The following is a 15649-nucleotide window of genomic DNA, read 5'->3' on the forward strand; positions in this document are numbered from 1 at the left end:
CAGTCACAAAGAGTGGGAGGGGATATACTATAGGGCCCATCACTCAGCCTATCACATGGGACTCACTGAATACTTCACAAAGGTAGCGACCTACTGGTATTATACCCCAGAGCGTCTTCACTCAATAGACCATGCTCGAGAAGCGACATGTTGGCGGGGCTGCGAACACATAGGCACTTTGGTACACCTATTTTGGGAGTGTGATCACATCCAGCCTTATTGGAAACAGGTGCTAGACGAAGTGGATAAACCCTTCGATACAGAAATTCCACGTTTTCCAGCATATGTTCTTTTGGGCCTTCCAAACCCCCTGACCTATCCACTGCGCTCCCGTAGAGGCCTCCAGATAGCAATTGCGTTAGGGTCAGAGATGCAAAATATACTTACACACTGGCGTACCTCCCACATCCCAACTTTCACAGGCTGGCTACACCGCCTGTAGCATGTACTTGGAATGGAGAAGCTAACACTGAAAATAGCAAGGGAGGGATCCAAGGACGTCGAATCATGGCAACCCTTTCTATCCATATCAGGCTCTGAATTCCGGGAAGTTACTTGCCCCCAATATCTCCTCTTACTGCGCCTCTCTGATACGCAACAGGCGGAACAGTGATTGAGACCAAGTATAGCTTAGACAGCTTAGGTGGTGGACATGGAACACGGGTGGGGGAGGGGAGGGGGGGTTCACGACATTTTTGTATTGTTTTGTTTTTCCTGCTAATTTTATTTAATGTAAGGTTTTTCTACTTTGGCACGGACCCATTGTCGTACTAGCGGACCTGGCTTGACCCTTTTAGGTCATGAATTTAGCAATGTTAACGGCATGACGACTAAACCTGCATGAATACTTTCGTGTATAATGAAAATTTCAATAAAAGGATTTAAACCATAACACACGGAAAAGACACACAAAGATTTATATTACTTAAATAGCTGGTATAACGGACATGAAACTATATATTACAGAAGCACCCACGCTCTGTTAACAAAAACAAATATTACACTTTGTGGCCTTCAAGTCCGCCCATTGCTCTGCACAGTAGTAAGTTGGCTGGCTGGCAAAATGGATGAAACTGTAAATAGTGGCTACATAAATAAACCTATGGATGAAATGATTCATGGATGGATAGCCAGAAACATAGCAATAGATGTGTGAATTGACTGTTGAATTAGGTGGGTGGACAGGTTGCTGAACAGATAAATTAACAGGTAGGCACACGTTTTTTTGCCCGGTTCATGGAGTTGTGATATGCTCATTAAGAATTATTACCGTACATGCGAGATGGAGATGAGCTTTACTTGTGTGTATCTCACGTTGTGTAATATGGCATACATATCACTGATATGATGCTTGTGCATGGGAGCACAACTTTAATGACGCAGGCAAGAGTAAAGCTAAAAACATGCCATGGGTGAGAGAAACTGTTTTCCGACGAGCTCCATAATAAAGGAATTATAAATCCTTTTATTTCCAAAGAAGCCATTTGCTTTTCAAACGTCGACACCGCGTTTGTGTGTTTCTAATTGTTTTCGTTTTTTTAAAGATTTAATGATGTATCTACCTCGAACCGGGATGAAAGATCGACTTTATTTTTAGGTACGTTTATACGGTTAAAATCTGTTTCATTTGCATTGGAAAGGTTGTGTGGCTTTGCATTTAATACATTTATTTGTGGCACAATGTGTTTTTTTAGGTTTGGAACGAATTGTGCCATAAATAAATAAATTAAATAGAAAGCCACCCAACCTTTCCAATGCCAATGAAACACATTTAACACCATATAAACATACTGAAAAATTAAATCTACCATACACCCTCTTACAAAGCAGATAAATGATTCAAGTTTTCAAAAAAGCAACACAATTAGAAAAACACAAATGCGACATCAGTGTTTAACAAGCATTTACAATGCAATGGTTTCGCCTTTGTTAAAGTTAGAGCGATTGGCATTGCTCTTGACATTATTTTTATTTATGTTTTTTTTTAACATAAATAAATGGCATTGTCATTTACAATGCCACTAGCTTTATCTCTTGCAAATGACACACACCAACACCCACAGAGAGCCCCCCCAACACACACAAACCCCCCCCCACACACACACACCCACACAGAGCCCCCCCACACACAGCCACACAAAGCCCCCCACACACACCCACACAGAGCCCCCCCACACACACACCCACACAGAGCCCCCCACACACTGCGAGCCCCACCCCACACACTGTGGGCTCGCTGCGAGCCCCCCCGCAGGCAACAGAGGCACGAAAACAGGGTCACAAGCAAGCAACAGGGTCACAAGCAAGCAACAGGGTCCCAAGCAGGCAACAGGGTCACAAGCAGGCAACAGAGGCACGAAAACAATCTTGAAGTTGCCTATACAAGTTGTATTTCCATGGATACCCAAGTCAGCTAAAAGTAGCACTAGGCAAGAAGTGAGACTCATCAAGTCAATGGGTAGGAACAAAGCTGGTTTAATCTTTTCAGACCTGTGATGTGACCCTTCAGTCTTTTCAACGAGTCAAACAGCCAGTAATAGTTTTCTTGGGAACATGGCCCTTATTAGTGGGCGTAAGATGCGATAAAGAGTATTAGAGGGTTTCCACTGATGCTGCTGCATCGCTGTCTGCTTCTAGTATTACACCAGTGTAAAAATATGTAATCTTTTTTTTGTTTAATTAATTTGTCACCCGATAAGGAAAGGGCTCTATTTTAACTTTTAGCTGGTAGACGGAGACCTGGAAGAGGCTAACCTGGCATTATACACCATCAAAAGCGAGGGGCCAGGTGGAAGGTGGTGTGAAAAAAAACAAGTTGGCAATCTTTTCAGTCCTCGGCACCAGCAGCAGACTACTAAAAAAATGCGTTGGGCCCCAGCACTTATTCTATTTATTTGTCAAAGTAATAACCGTACTTAAAGGTACACGGTGTCCTCTAATGACACAACAGTACACCGAGTCCTGTACAAGTGCTCGTATTCCCTAGGTCACCTCAGATATAGTGACGCGTGTAACAATGACGTCATCGCTGCGCATTGCTAAATAAACACAAAAGGGCTCCAACCCTTGCAGCAGATTACATCTCGGCGCATGTCACCTGCCACGAACGGCGTGACGTCCCTAAAAATACCCGGCTCGCCGCGTATCCCATTGTTCTGCCTTCTAACAACGTAAAGCAAAAACTTGACCTGCTCATCATCACATTTGTTTTTTTTACGTCATAGAACGTTCACACTCCACATCTGCTAGATCTGTCTCATCGGGCATCTCTAGCGCATCTTCCCTTCTTGAAGATTTTTTCGTTGAATGCTCAAGGTTGATTCTGATCCTTGACAAGTTCTCACCATAGTCACATTATGTAGATTCACTGTATATAGATTAATCAGCATGGACAGACAAAATATGTTGCATGGACCAGGCCATTGGCCATTCCTTGGGCGGGCATCGGGCGTGCCTCAGTTATATTTAGTGACATGGGCGAGCTACATGTAGATTGCCCACCTTCTGTTGCAATGTATATTTTAAAAATTGAACTTGGGTTATTTGCTAAGCTTTATTGAACTAGTAATAAAAAAGTATTCCTGCCCCACGGAGGTCTATTTGTTTCAACTCACATTGTTCTTTGTTTTCTGTGTTTTGTTAAATCTATTTGCACTGGGGGTTTAGTCTCCGTGCTCAAGGCGTGTCACTGAGCCCTCGCCACGGGATCCTCCGAAGCCCCCCACCCCCTCCCCACAGCGTCAGTCTGAGTCTCATAATTACTTCCCCTGGGGCCCCCCTTCCGTTTACCAGTTGTGCCACTTGCTCCCTCGGCCGGCGCTGCCCCAGTTGCAGGCGCGCCCGAGGTTGCCTACCGCAGAGATCTGCTGGTGAGTGACAGCCATTGATCGGCCGGCAGCCCCCGCTGGTCCCTCTGCCCCCTCTACGCAATGACCCTCGGAGGATGACCTCTGCCACGACCTTTCTGCCGATGCGTAAAAAGGGCGATCCCCGCCGCTACATGAATATGCAACCGGCGTCTTGCTTTTCAGGGTGTTGTGTACGAGCACGTGTAGGTTTTACTATGAATGAAGATTACATTAACACGTTCGCTTGGTTATGAAAGTAGATCTGTTCTTTTAAGTTTCATCGTTTGAGATGAAATGTTGCCAGACAAACCACAAGCTCGGGTCTTTCTTCACAAAGCTCATTGGGCATGGAACACAAGTTGCGCCCCCGCGGCCGTCGCCATTTTAACGGAGGGGGGCGCCTCGCACACTTCCAAGCAGTAAGATGGCGTCGTTTGTTTTTCAACAGCCAAGTCGTGTTAGGTAAGCTGCGGTGAGGAAGAAACACATCCAAAACACTACACATGGAGTAAACAACCTCCCTCTGTCCGGGATGATACCCCATTCACAAAGCTCATTGGGCATGGAACACAAGTTGCGCCCCCGCGGCCGTCGCCATTTTAACGGAGGGGGGCGCCTCGCACACTTCCAAGCAGTAAGATGGCGTTGTTTGTTTTCCCGGCGGCTGGTGCACGGTGCTCCTGCCGCTCGTTACCTGTATGCGTTCCGCGATGCCCTGTTCTGTACTCGGCGGCCCTGTGCAGCGCAGTCCCTGGCTCTCACAGGAACAGCAAGACTCAGTGTTGCGAAACCGGTTGCAGCTCTCGTCGAGGAAAAGTGTGAGCAGTCCGTGCTCGGAATCATTCCAATTACCTGCCGCTCCCGCTGGCAGCCTCCGCCCGGAGCCGGCCGGCTCTCGGGCGCTGCTACTTTTAACACCGCTAATTGCCGCCTTCCCGTTCGAGTGCCGGCAATGCCAGGACCAGACACGGGGGCGTTCCCGGCGTCCCGTGACGTCGGCAAAAGCCAAAGAATGTCGGGAACGCCCCCGTGTCTGGTCCGGCATTGACGGACAGGCCCCTCGTCCAATGGCAAGGCTCCGTTTACGGAGCCAGCCAATCAAGGACGAGGGCCGAACAAAAGCCACACTACTCTTCTCAACAGGATTTCGCCTGCGCGGAAAAGCTGCGCAGAGCGCAGCTTCCGCTAGGCGAAACCTAAAAAGTAAGCACATTATTACGATATAAAATATAAATCTAGATACGTAAACAATACACAAACACAATCCGTTCCGTACCCCAAAAACACTTCCATCCGTACACAAACAAAATTACGCTCAAAAAGCGCAACCTCCCTGTCAGTTAATAACTTTAAACAGTATATAAACCCATGCAACATTACAGCAGCATTAACAGACAGGAGGAGCTGCAAAAAACTCGTTGAGCACCTACAAACAAGAAACAAATGCAACGTTAACAAAAAAATTACATTAAAGCGGCATTACAGCAGCTTTAACATCATGCACAAAACAAACAGCAAAAAATATTAAGCTGTAACTAAAGATGACAGAGCAGAGAGTGCGTGCGCGTGTATGGTGGAGAGCAGAGAGTGCATGTGTAGGGTGGAGGGCCGGGAGTGCAGTGCATCTGTAGGGTTGAGAGGACATGTTAAGGGCGGAGAGTGGAGGATGCAGGCGAGGAGTGAAGATCTCACCTGTGGAGGGTGATGGAGAGTGTGGTGGGGACTAGTCAAGCACATCCTCGTAGGGACAGTGGAGGGGAAGGAGCTGTGCCGCTGTAGGGCCAGGGATAGAGAGGGCGGATGCAGATCGGCTTATAGTGTGGAGGCGAGTGGCAGTATAACGTGCTGTGAGGGAGCGTGTCGCGTCACGGCCAGAGCGGGAGACTTTGGAGCATCAGATCATAGTCTCGGCGTCAGCACCGCAGCCTGTAATTCTGTGCATACCCATCTTTTTTAATTCACCTTCACTTCACGACTACACTTTCCTTTGCCCTCTCACATGCATGCACCATATGGCAGGAACAAAAGATCTCCGATAAAGAGCCCCGGTTTCGGGAGCCCGTCAGACATTGCAGCGCCAGTGTGACGAGGAGCCGAACCCATATGAAGCATGACACTTAGTTCACTGGGTGTGTGAGGGTTTTAGTTCCGAAAAGGGAATCCCCCTCCCTTTTTTCTCTACGCTACACTCACACTTATTTCACATACTCCCCGGGGAACTTTGTACCCTTCTTGTGTTATTAGTTGCTTGGACTTATACACTGGACCCCGTTAAACAAAGTCCACCACAGTCCCCCCTGTTGTTGATAACACACAACAATCAGCACAGCAGGGTGTGAAATAGATTTATTCAAGGGCAGGGGCAGGAGGCCCCTCGGTTGAGATGAAGAGTTTTCAGCTCTGGGGGGGGGGTCACAGCCAGCACCTCCCCCCGCACTCAGGTGAAAGCAGCCCCTGCTGCCCCGGGCTCTGCCTGTGACTCCATGCAACAGCCATCTTGGACCCACAGACCAGTGCTGGGGGCCCCGCCTGTGACCCCACCCATGGAATTAGAACATGACGCCTCCCATTGCATTCTGGACCCTGAAGTTTTCGCGTAAAGCGAGAGGCGTCCATTAGACGCGCCTGTTCTTTCTTGACAAATCACATGTTTTTGTTTCTAGACTAATATTTTCCTCTGCTGCTGCGCGGGTATGCTTGCTGTCCAGTAATGGATTTCAAGATCTCTCGTCCGCTGTATCAAAAGGCCATTTGGTGCCCAGAGGTGTCTGTCAGAGTGAAGCGCTGCTGTCTGACAGGCCTCATAAATTATCGTGGCTTCGTTGAGCTGAAAAACAAAGGGAGTGGGGTAGTGCATGGAACATGTGCCCTTCACTTCAACAATAGGTTCGCGAGTACGGGATGTGGCTCAATTAACAGAGATGTCGACTTTGGTCCTGGGGACCCGGGTTCGTGCCACCTCGTAGGCGCTATACAAATCTGCTGGTATTATTAAATAAATGTAACAAATATAATTCATGTACAGCCTCGTGGGACTCTTACCTGGCCACGAACCCCAGCCTCGTGAGACTCTTGTTCTTATTGTTTATTTATGTGCATTGCTGCCAACTTTGGTCCTGGGTACCCGGGTTCAAGCCTTGGTGTCGGCTCTATAAAAAATATGCAGATGGTAAACAATGGTTGACCCTTGACAGTTGCAGGATCGGTGATCATCAAAAGATAATAAGCGGCGAATGTAGTGGGAGGGGGAAAGTGCATGAACAGGAAAGGAATGCTGTGTGTGTTAGCTGGGAAGTGAAAACCCTGCCAGTTCCTCTCTTTCCTAGCGCTGCGCCTCTCCCTTCTGTCCTCATCCTTCTTGTCGCAAGTTGTGAGGTCTAGCCCCTCAAGCTGGATCTCAAGGAGGGAGAAAATATCTATAAATTCTTTACGCCATATTCTCTCTTTGACTGCCAGGGGGATTAGACAAGCCAAGCCGGTGGCTCTTGTGGTTAACGACGCCGGGCCAGGGGATGGCCTGGTGTATGGATCAGGAACAGAACCCTCGTGTGCTGTGGTACCTGTAGTATTACTGTACCCCCATGCTGCCACTGGAGATCCCTGCTCGCCCTTTGCAGTTTGCCTTATGTGTCCCTGTATTCTCGCCTGTCGCGACCAGCCTGGGTCCAGTAGGTGCCAAGGCAGACCTGATGTCTCCTCTGCGCGCTGCTCTTCTGACCCTTCTGCCCCCTGCCCTGTACCTTTCAGCAACATAGGAGCCATTGATTTCAGACACTCTTTCACAATGTTGGTAATATGCTCACCGTTCGCTATACCGCTGGAAGCTTCGCTGTGGTCCTCTGCCCTCTGCCCTTGCCGGCAAACCCCCGGTCGGCCGCACTCTCCTCTGGGGCTTCTTCCTGGGGACTTTCTTCTGTGGCGTGATCCTGCGTTTTTTGGGTGATGAAGGACCGGGCTCGTCATCCCTTCGTGGGCCATCGCCTCCAGCCTGCTCCAGGTGTGGCTGCAGCCAGCTGTTGCCGTGCACCGCTGATACTTCGCGGATACGCTTGAGCAGCTCCGCGAGCTCCTCTGGCTGCCCTTCAGCCATAACTCCTGGCGGGGTCCTGCCGCCTTTGGATGCACCAAGAGTTATTATGCGCAGATTACTCTGTGCCTGGTCCGCTGTTTAGCTCGCCGGTCCCTGTGCCAGCTGATGACTGTTAGCTCTCCTTATCTCTTCTTTGCCCGCGATCAGCAGCTGTGGTGGCTGATTCATAGCCGAGCAGTCCAGCCCGTGCTTTCCCTCTGTGAAGAGCCTGTCAGGATCCCTTGTTCCTGCCCACCGTCGATGCTCTGCCCTGCCTGTGTGCTCCCCCGTTTATCGAGCAGCTGCTCGCGGTGCTGGGCGCAGCTCCTGACGGCGCGGGTCTGACGGAAGGCCTGTGCCCTCGCACGCGACGTTGTTGGTGGGGGGGGGAGGCTATTCTCAGAGGGCTTTCCGCCGCTCGCTCACGATGTCCGCCTTTCGTGTGGCCTTGCTGCCTGATTCCGCGACTCACCCTTTAGGCCTTGCCAAGAGGACGACGCTTCTGTAGGCTCGTAGGGGCTTCACATGGAACTCTCCTTCCTTCCGCTGCTGCCGTTGTTGGCGGGCGAGCGCGGACCTAATCCCCTGGCACTGAGGAGCTATTGGGCTCACTCGGGACTCCGGCCCGTTAAGGCTTCTTGGCGCGGCGCAACGGGCCCGCCGCCACCTCCGAATAACAGACAGCCGGGAATTCAATAGACGTGGTGCGTCGCGCACCTCACTGCCCCCCTGAGCCGAGCCACCCGCCGCAGCGAGACAAATCGAGGGAAGCTCCGGGTTAAGATCTCGGTACTGTGGGTAGGTCGGGCGACTTCGGTGTGATGATGGTACCGTTCGCCCGGCAGGCGCACCGTGCTCCTTGCTGCTCCGTCCCCGGGTCGAGTAGTCCGACGATCGTTCCCTCTGCAAGAGCTTGGTCTGTACAGCTTCTTCGTCCACTGGTCGCGTGGTCCGACGATCGTTCCCTCCGACAGAGCTTCGTCCCATAAAGCTTCGTCCCCTCTCAGAAATCCGTTGGTGCGCCGCTCGCCCTGCTCCACGAAGTTAGGAGCTACCTGGGCGAGCGGCGACTTATATTCGCAAATTCTACCACCTTCGCGCTCAGGTAGCGCCCCCTGATTGGAGGGTTAGAACCTAGCGCTACCTGCCCATTGGTCACCTTTTGGCGCCATCGGGCACTCTCCCTTTTGGCGGGAGGCATCCCCCTTTGGTTTGCTTCTGGGCGCTTTAAAGTGCCCAGAACCGTTTTTCCCCTGTGGGCACGATGCAGGTTATGGCGCCGGCCCTCGAGCCTTCCCCCCCCTTCGGGGCGGTGAGGCGGCCTCTGCAAGTGCATGAACAGGAAAGGAATGCTGTGTGTGTTAGCTGGGAAGTGAAAACCCTGCCAGCAGCTGGTGATAGGAGAAAGTCAATTAAATAGTGCTCGCAGAATGTAATTAGAGCACACTGAGTAACAGCACAGTAAAAAGTTCACTCCTCATGGGAGGTTACAAATGCAGACAAGGCGGTGCTAAGGAGGGACTACTAAGCCTATTCACGAATCAAAAGCAACCATTTAGAAATGACAGTAACAGGAGCCAATTGAAAAGATGGGCGGGAAATGGGCAAAGCTTCTATTCCATACCTCAATAAAGCATGTCTCGAAGAGCAGCGCAAACGCTGCCTAGATGAGACCGAAAAATATCACCACATCTGTTACCTTTCCTTCACTGCCTCGTAGATTAAAAAATTGAGACACTTCTTTAAGCCGGAGACCAAAATCTCCAAGAAGTTCTACCATCCTGGCTATTTTTCTATCAACCGATATTTATCTTAGGAGCATACATCGAAGCAAAAGCCAAATAATTTATTAGAGGGTCTGAACTCTTGGTAGTAGGAGAGGACGTCTAGCACATTACCAAGAGCCTGGCTGAAATTTCACATTGGACTTGAAAGTACCTCCTGTCACGTTCAAACTTAGAACAAATTTAGTTAGACATGAAATGGCCAATTGGGTTTATTTTAATTTTACATCTTGAACATGTTTTGACTTTATTATGAGTTAGATTGGGTTACTGAACTGAGATCTTTGTTCTCTTCCGGGATATTCTTCACTGAAGTCGTAAACACTTGTAGTTCTGCCCACTAGCAGGATCCCTCAGGACATAAAAAAAAATGACAACAAATAAGAAAAAAGTTATTTACTTGTAACTAAAGTTCTCCAGCATTTATATCTTTAATAGAGTCACAGGCTTGAATTATTGCTGCTAAGCATGATGTCTTCATGTATCCCCCCGTGCTTTTGTGCAACTTGTGAATGTACACTTTACAGGTACATTTAGATCTTCAGTGGCAGCAAGTCAGCAATCTTTCAGACAAGCCCATACTGATAAACTTCACTCATAAAGAAAGACGTGTTGTAGTGGATGTTTTCAAGACGGTCTTTGTAGGACAAGATCTGCACGTTCAGAACCCACAGCTTCATTTGAGAACGGATGCCTTCCTAAAAAGGTGGAACACTCATCTTCAGGAGCTGGCAACAAGTGCACTTTGAAACCAACAAGAGGAGTCTCTCCACATAAATGAATTAGCACTAAGAGCAGGAAGATTGATTTTGAAAGCCTTCCTGCCACATGTCCAGAATTAAGAAGTATTGATAAGAACAGACAGAATGGCAGTTGTACATTACAGGATCTCAAATCATGTAATAGGAAGCACAACACCTGTTGGGCAATGCGTCATGGGGTCCCTTTAACTTAAGCACATTTACCCAGATTATATTACGTATGGGAAGATGCTCTTAGCAGAAAGGCCACAGACTGCCATGGAAGGGCGTTAGATTCTGGACAACTACAGCTAGTGTTGCCAAGATGGGGAATTCCAATGCCAGACAATGCAAAATGTCCACTCTTCGCAAGCAAATGACGGTGAGCACAAATCCAGGGAAAGCTGTTTCCATGGCATGGTTAGGGATATTTGCCTACAATCTTCTGACAATCCCAGTGATCCCTAGGATCCTGTGGAAGGTCAAATGGGAATACTGCCCCCTCATTGTAGTGGCTCTGATGAGAGCTAGACAGTTCTGGTAAATACCTCTGTGGGACCTATTGTTGGACAAATCTACCAATTTCAACGAAAGACCTTGCCAGTTGTTATATCACAACCCACCACCATCAACTTAACTGACTGGCTTCTTCAGACACAGAATTTGTGTGACTGAATATACCTCCATAAAGACTTAATATACTGCTAGCTGCACGGAATGATTCTATGAATAAAACACATACACTGAAGTGGAAAAGATTCTGCATCTGGGCAGACACACACAAATTGAGTCCACTCCACAAGAGTACTGTGGTTTCCTTGCAATTTCTACTCCAACTAACTGAATGAGGATTTTGTTTTTACACAATTTAATAGTAGTTAATTTGGCAGCCTTATCCAGTATCTAACGACCATAATCGAAACAGGCTGCCTTTACTTCAAGAATAGTAAAGAGATTTATGAAGAGGTTAGTCAGACTTTTCCTTGCACTAATCAAACAATTCACTTCCTGGGAGCAGACCACTGCATAGGGGCCTCTAATGAGAAGTTCTTTCAAACCGCTATACAAATCTTCAAATCAGATGCTCTCATTGAAGATTGCTTTACAGCTGAAATAACCTCTGCAGACATTCTCTAAAGACAAGGTTACCTTACCCACCAATCTGTGTTTCATTCCAAAAGTTCCTTCGAAATTCCAACAAAAAGAAAAGATTCATTTGCCAACATGTTTCACTCAACCTTCCACTATAGAGGAAAGTGCACTGCATACTTTAGACATTAAACAATGTTTAAAATTCTTCATAGATGAAACCAGTCAGTTCCATAAGTCCAATAATTTGTTGTCTAATTTTGCAACAGTTTGTAAGTTGGACCAACCTTTTGTATCATTTTACAACAAGACTAAAGGCGTTTCAAAGCAGGTAATCTCACACTATATTTCTTCCGGCACAACCTTCTGTCATTCAAGGATGGTCACTTCCACAACAAAAGGTGGAAATTCACTTGATGAGAGTCATGGCAGCCACTATGGCTTTTTTTTGCTGGCTGTCATTGAGTGCAAGCATCTGTCAGCCCTCTACATTGTGTGAACCTTGGATACAAGGCCCAGGCACACAATCAAAACAACCAAAGAATGCATGCTTGTGGACTTTATCAAGCAAATAGTCCAGCGTCGAGAGTATCTACATAAAGCTCTTTTAATTAGAGCTTCGGTCCTGATGAGAACTCCAAACTGATAATGAGTTCGAAATGGGTAGACCATATTTGTTGAGCCATAAAACCACAAAAAACTGTCTTTTTAAAGAGTGCTCCAAATTCCGAAAAAAAGATTGATATATCTACTGTCTATGGTGTTTTGTGAATACTGTAAATGAAGATTTAATTGTAAATATTTTGTGGGAGTTGTGTATGTGTGAGACTGAATGTTTGATGTGTGGAATCATTGTGAGTATGGAATGAATAAGAATATGCAGTGGGTGTTGTTTTATGAAAATGTACTACATTTTGTATTTACTGTAGAGATGTTTGTATAAATGTTTAAAATATGAATTTGGTGAAATTTAACCAAACAATGAAATAAAATAAATGAATAAAAAATAGATTAACTCCATCCAACAAATCGTGGATCTACCAGTGGTGGTTTTCTGTAAATCTTAATTCAAGCATATGATTCAATGAAAGATCCAGTGTTGGAGAAGAATAAAGTTACCTATAAATACATTTCTCGAGCTCTGGTATCTTTCATAGATTCAAATGAGCCCACCCTTCATCCAATTCTAACATTAACTCCAGGAGACAAAACACGAAAATCTAACAGTTGTTCTTTGTGATGAGGGTTGGAGTTCGGAGCTCATCTAGCTGATTGCAGCCGCAGCCCGTCCAGGTGAGAGCGGTGGGGCGATGTAGGGGGTATTTTGACTGACGATGACAGGGGGAAATAAATAAATGATGCATTTTCCCTCGTCATCGTCCATCGAAATACCCCCCATCCGGCTCCACTGCCCTACTGCTCTTACCTGCATGGGCAGCGGCTGGCTGATTGGCTAGACTTTGGGACATAAAATGAGGTGGATGGGCTACTTAATGTCCATGATTGGTTTTAATTTGTTTTCAATGATGGTTGCTGTATTGGAGTGCTGATGTATTAAAATTGACTACTAAGGGTTCCCAGCCTAAGTCTGGGATAAATTCAGGCTTGTAAATCTATGAAAGATTCAATGCTGGAGATTCATTTAACTTTGTGAAAGTCACAAAATAACTTTTGTCAGTAAAACTTCAGTCTATATCAGACAGCTGTAATTTATTTTTAGAGTAAAAAAAAGCCCATCTATATAAAAAAAAGTAAATAGGATTTAAAACTTAAGAGTAGAAACAACATTCACAGAATTATATGGCATATATGTACCTACATAAACTGCAGCATTTAGAACACTAAATTGACACTGTTCCTTTGTGAGAAAATGCACCACCAGTATCCCACCATCCTCTGTCTCTGGTAGTTTCCTTCACTAGAGTTTATATGGAATCTTAGGAACCTTCTAATAAACCACTTCTTTGCTGGTCCCTCCGCCAGGAAGAAGGGAGAGTTTGTGACGATTTTAGTGAAGAATAAACTGAAGGCAACCATCTAGACTATTCGAACATGGTTAAACCTGTGTGAACATGCCTTCAGTTAAAAAATATAGCCTGACGCTTCCCAAGATATTTAGTTTTATCTAGATAAAATCTTAACACTTTCCTGATATCCAGCATATTAGAACCTTTTCTGATGGACAAGAAGAGTTTTGAAACACAAGTTAGAGAATGAACAGATTAACATTTAAGTCTGAAATTCACTTGGGAAGGAAGCCTGGATGAGGTCTCATAACCGTTCTTTTCTCATAAAAAATAGTATATGTTTTTTGGGAGCATAAATGTTTGCATTTTTCTAACCCTACATCCTGAAGTGATCACCACAATAAGGATAGCTTTCAAGGTAAGGTGCTTTAATTAAGCTTAATGGATAGTTCGTAAATTGGTGGTGCTTAAGCCATGATAGTACTATAAGTATCTCCCTGCAAGCCTGATTGGAGGAAATATGTTTTGATTCATTAAAAAAATCATTAGTTATAAAGGCCTGAAAAAAAAATTATGGAGGAAGTTTCTAAACACTCCGCTGCAGATCCCTCTTATTTTTAAAAGTCTACAGCCCTGACTTTGCCTACAATTGAATCTCGTTTCTACTCACGAGATGTCATCCTAGTGGATGGATGTCCATGCAGTCTTGAGGTAGCGTTCGATAACCATATTACATGAGCTGAAGAGCCAGGTTGCCAATTGCAGAAGTGGTGTCTATTTGAAGTGATACTCTAACTTAGCAAAAAAAAGAGATTACAAAAAAATTCATTAATTTGATCATTCGTAACTACTCAGAGTGCAGTCACGTTTTTTTAAGTTAATCTGTGCAATTACCAAAGTGGGCTAACCATATGGCATAGACAAGCTAAGAATGGGGGAAGCCATTAGATCCATAGCAGACTTTCAGATAATCACTCTCTTGGTCAGTGGTTTCCACTTAGGGTTGCTGTATGCATGAGCAGAGGGAGGATTTTCAGTCCCATAGACAAATATAGGCCATTTTCAGGTTAATTCTAATAATTTGGTACTGCACTAGGAATTGTGGTATGGCTGCAGTCTTACATCGCAATATAGAAGTACTGGCCCTGGGTTTATGTAAATATATATGGTTTTATAAGAAATGTATCTTGTTGCAAAAACTTTCAACATAAATTAACATGATGTGGAAATCCTGATGGTCTTTCGCAGTCGGAACACTCCGAGACTACTGTTGATGCCCTTACTTCAAAATATAGATTGCTGTTTTGCTGAATATCTGTGATCATGAGGCCCCTTTAGAAATCTCGCTCATTGGCTGTCAAAGTTGAAGTTAAAGTGGCACCTATCTGACTGTAAGTTAAATGAAGAGTTTTTGCCACGAATCATTCAAACTAAAAGTGTGAATTGCTGCTTGTGCATTCATTCTGAGAGCACACCACTTTATAACAAATTGGGCATGGTGAGTTTACAGCATTCAGATTTGTTATGGAGATGGATCTTTTCTACTGCCAAACTAATTTAAAGAAACACCTATATAATTGAATATCAGACAGGTGGAATAAATAAGTCTCCATTTCTTACACTGAATAGAATTTGTCATTAAAAAATTAACAAAAATCATGGTGTGTTCTTTTATACAGTGGCCCCATCTGTAACTCCTGCAAAAGCCACGAAAGGTAAGGATCTGCTTTTTTTCATTGTCTTTGATTAAGAAGTTAATAAACAGCAAATGTTAATGGGCACATTTGTTTGTAACTGTGATGCTGGTTGGTTAGACCTCAAGGGAGGTGAGGATTGAGTTGATCACATTGAGTCGTGTCTCTTAGAACAGAAATGTTAACGGTAATCGCTTTAAACAGATGTGTTTAGTGGTGTGCCAATGACACTACTCACCTGCGTTCTTCTTAATAAAGATGGAATAATTCAACATATCATGTGGAAGGTAGTCTCTAAGAAAAGGGTACATACATTTTTACAAACATGAACATGTTGTTCCCTACTACTACATTTTTGTCATCTGCTTGATTTCCTAGTCAAAGTTATTTTATCATATATTATTTGTAATGATTTCTAAGTATTTTTATTAGTTAATGTGAAATCCATTTTGTTCACT

At 45.5% G+C, this 15649-nt stretch overlaps 1 protein-coding gene across 1 annotated transcript in view; it reads left to right on the plus strand.

Moving 5' to 3' along the window:
* The window catches only part of GCDH (glutaryl-CoA dehydrogenase), a 227027-nt gene that overhangs the window by 69267 nt on the left and 142111 nt on the right, over positions 1 to 15649 (plus strand). Inside the window, exon 3 of the mRNA XM_086962197.1 lies at positions 15177 to 15212. Within this exon, the coding sequence (XP_086818323.1) occupies positions 15177 to 15212 (36 nt within the window). The remainder of the gene's footprint in view (positions 1 to 15176; positions 15213 to 15649) is intronic.

The sequence above is a fragment of the Lissotriton vulgaris genome, chromosome 1_1, assembly GCF_964263255.1.
Source record: "Lissotriton vulgaris chromosome 1_1, aLisVul1.2, whole genome shotgun sequence".
Classification (NCBI taxonomy): Eukaryota; Metazoa; Chordata; class Amphibia; order Caudata; family Salamandridae; genus Lissotriton; species Lissotriton vulgaris.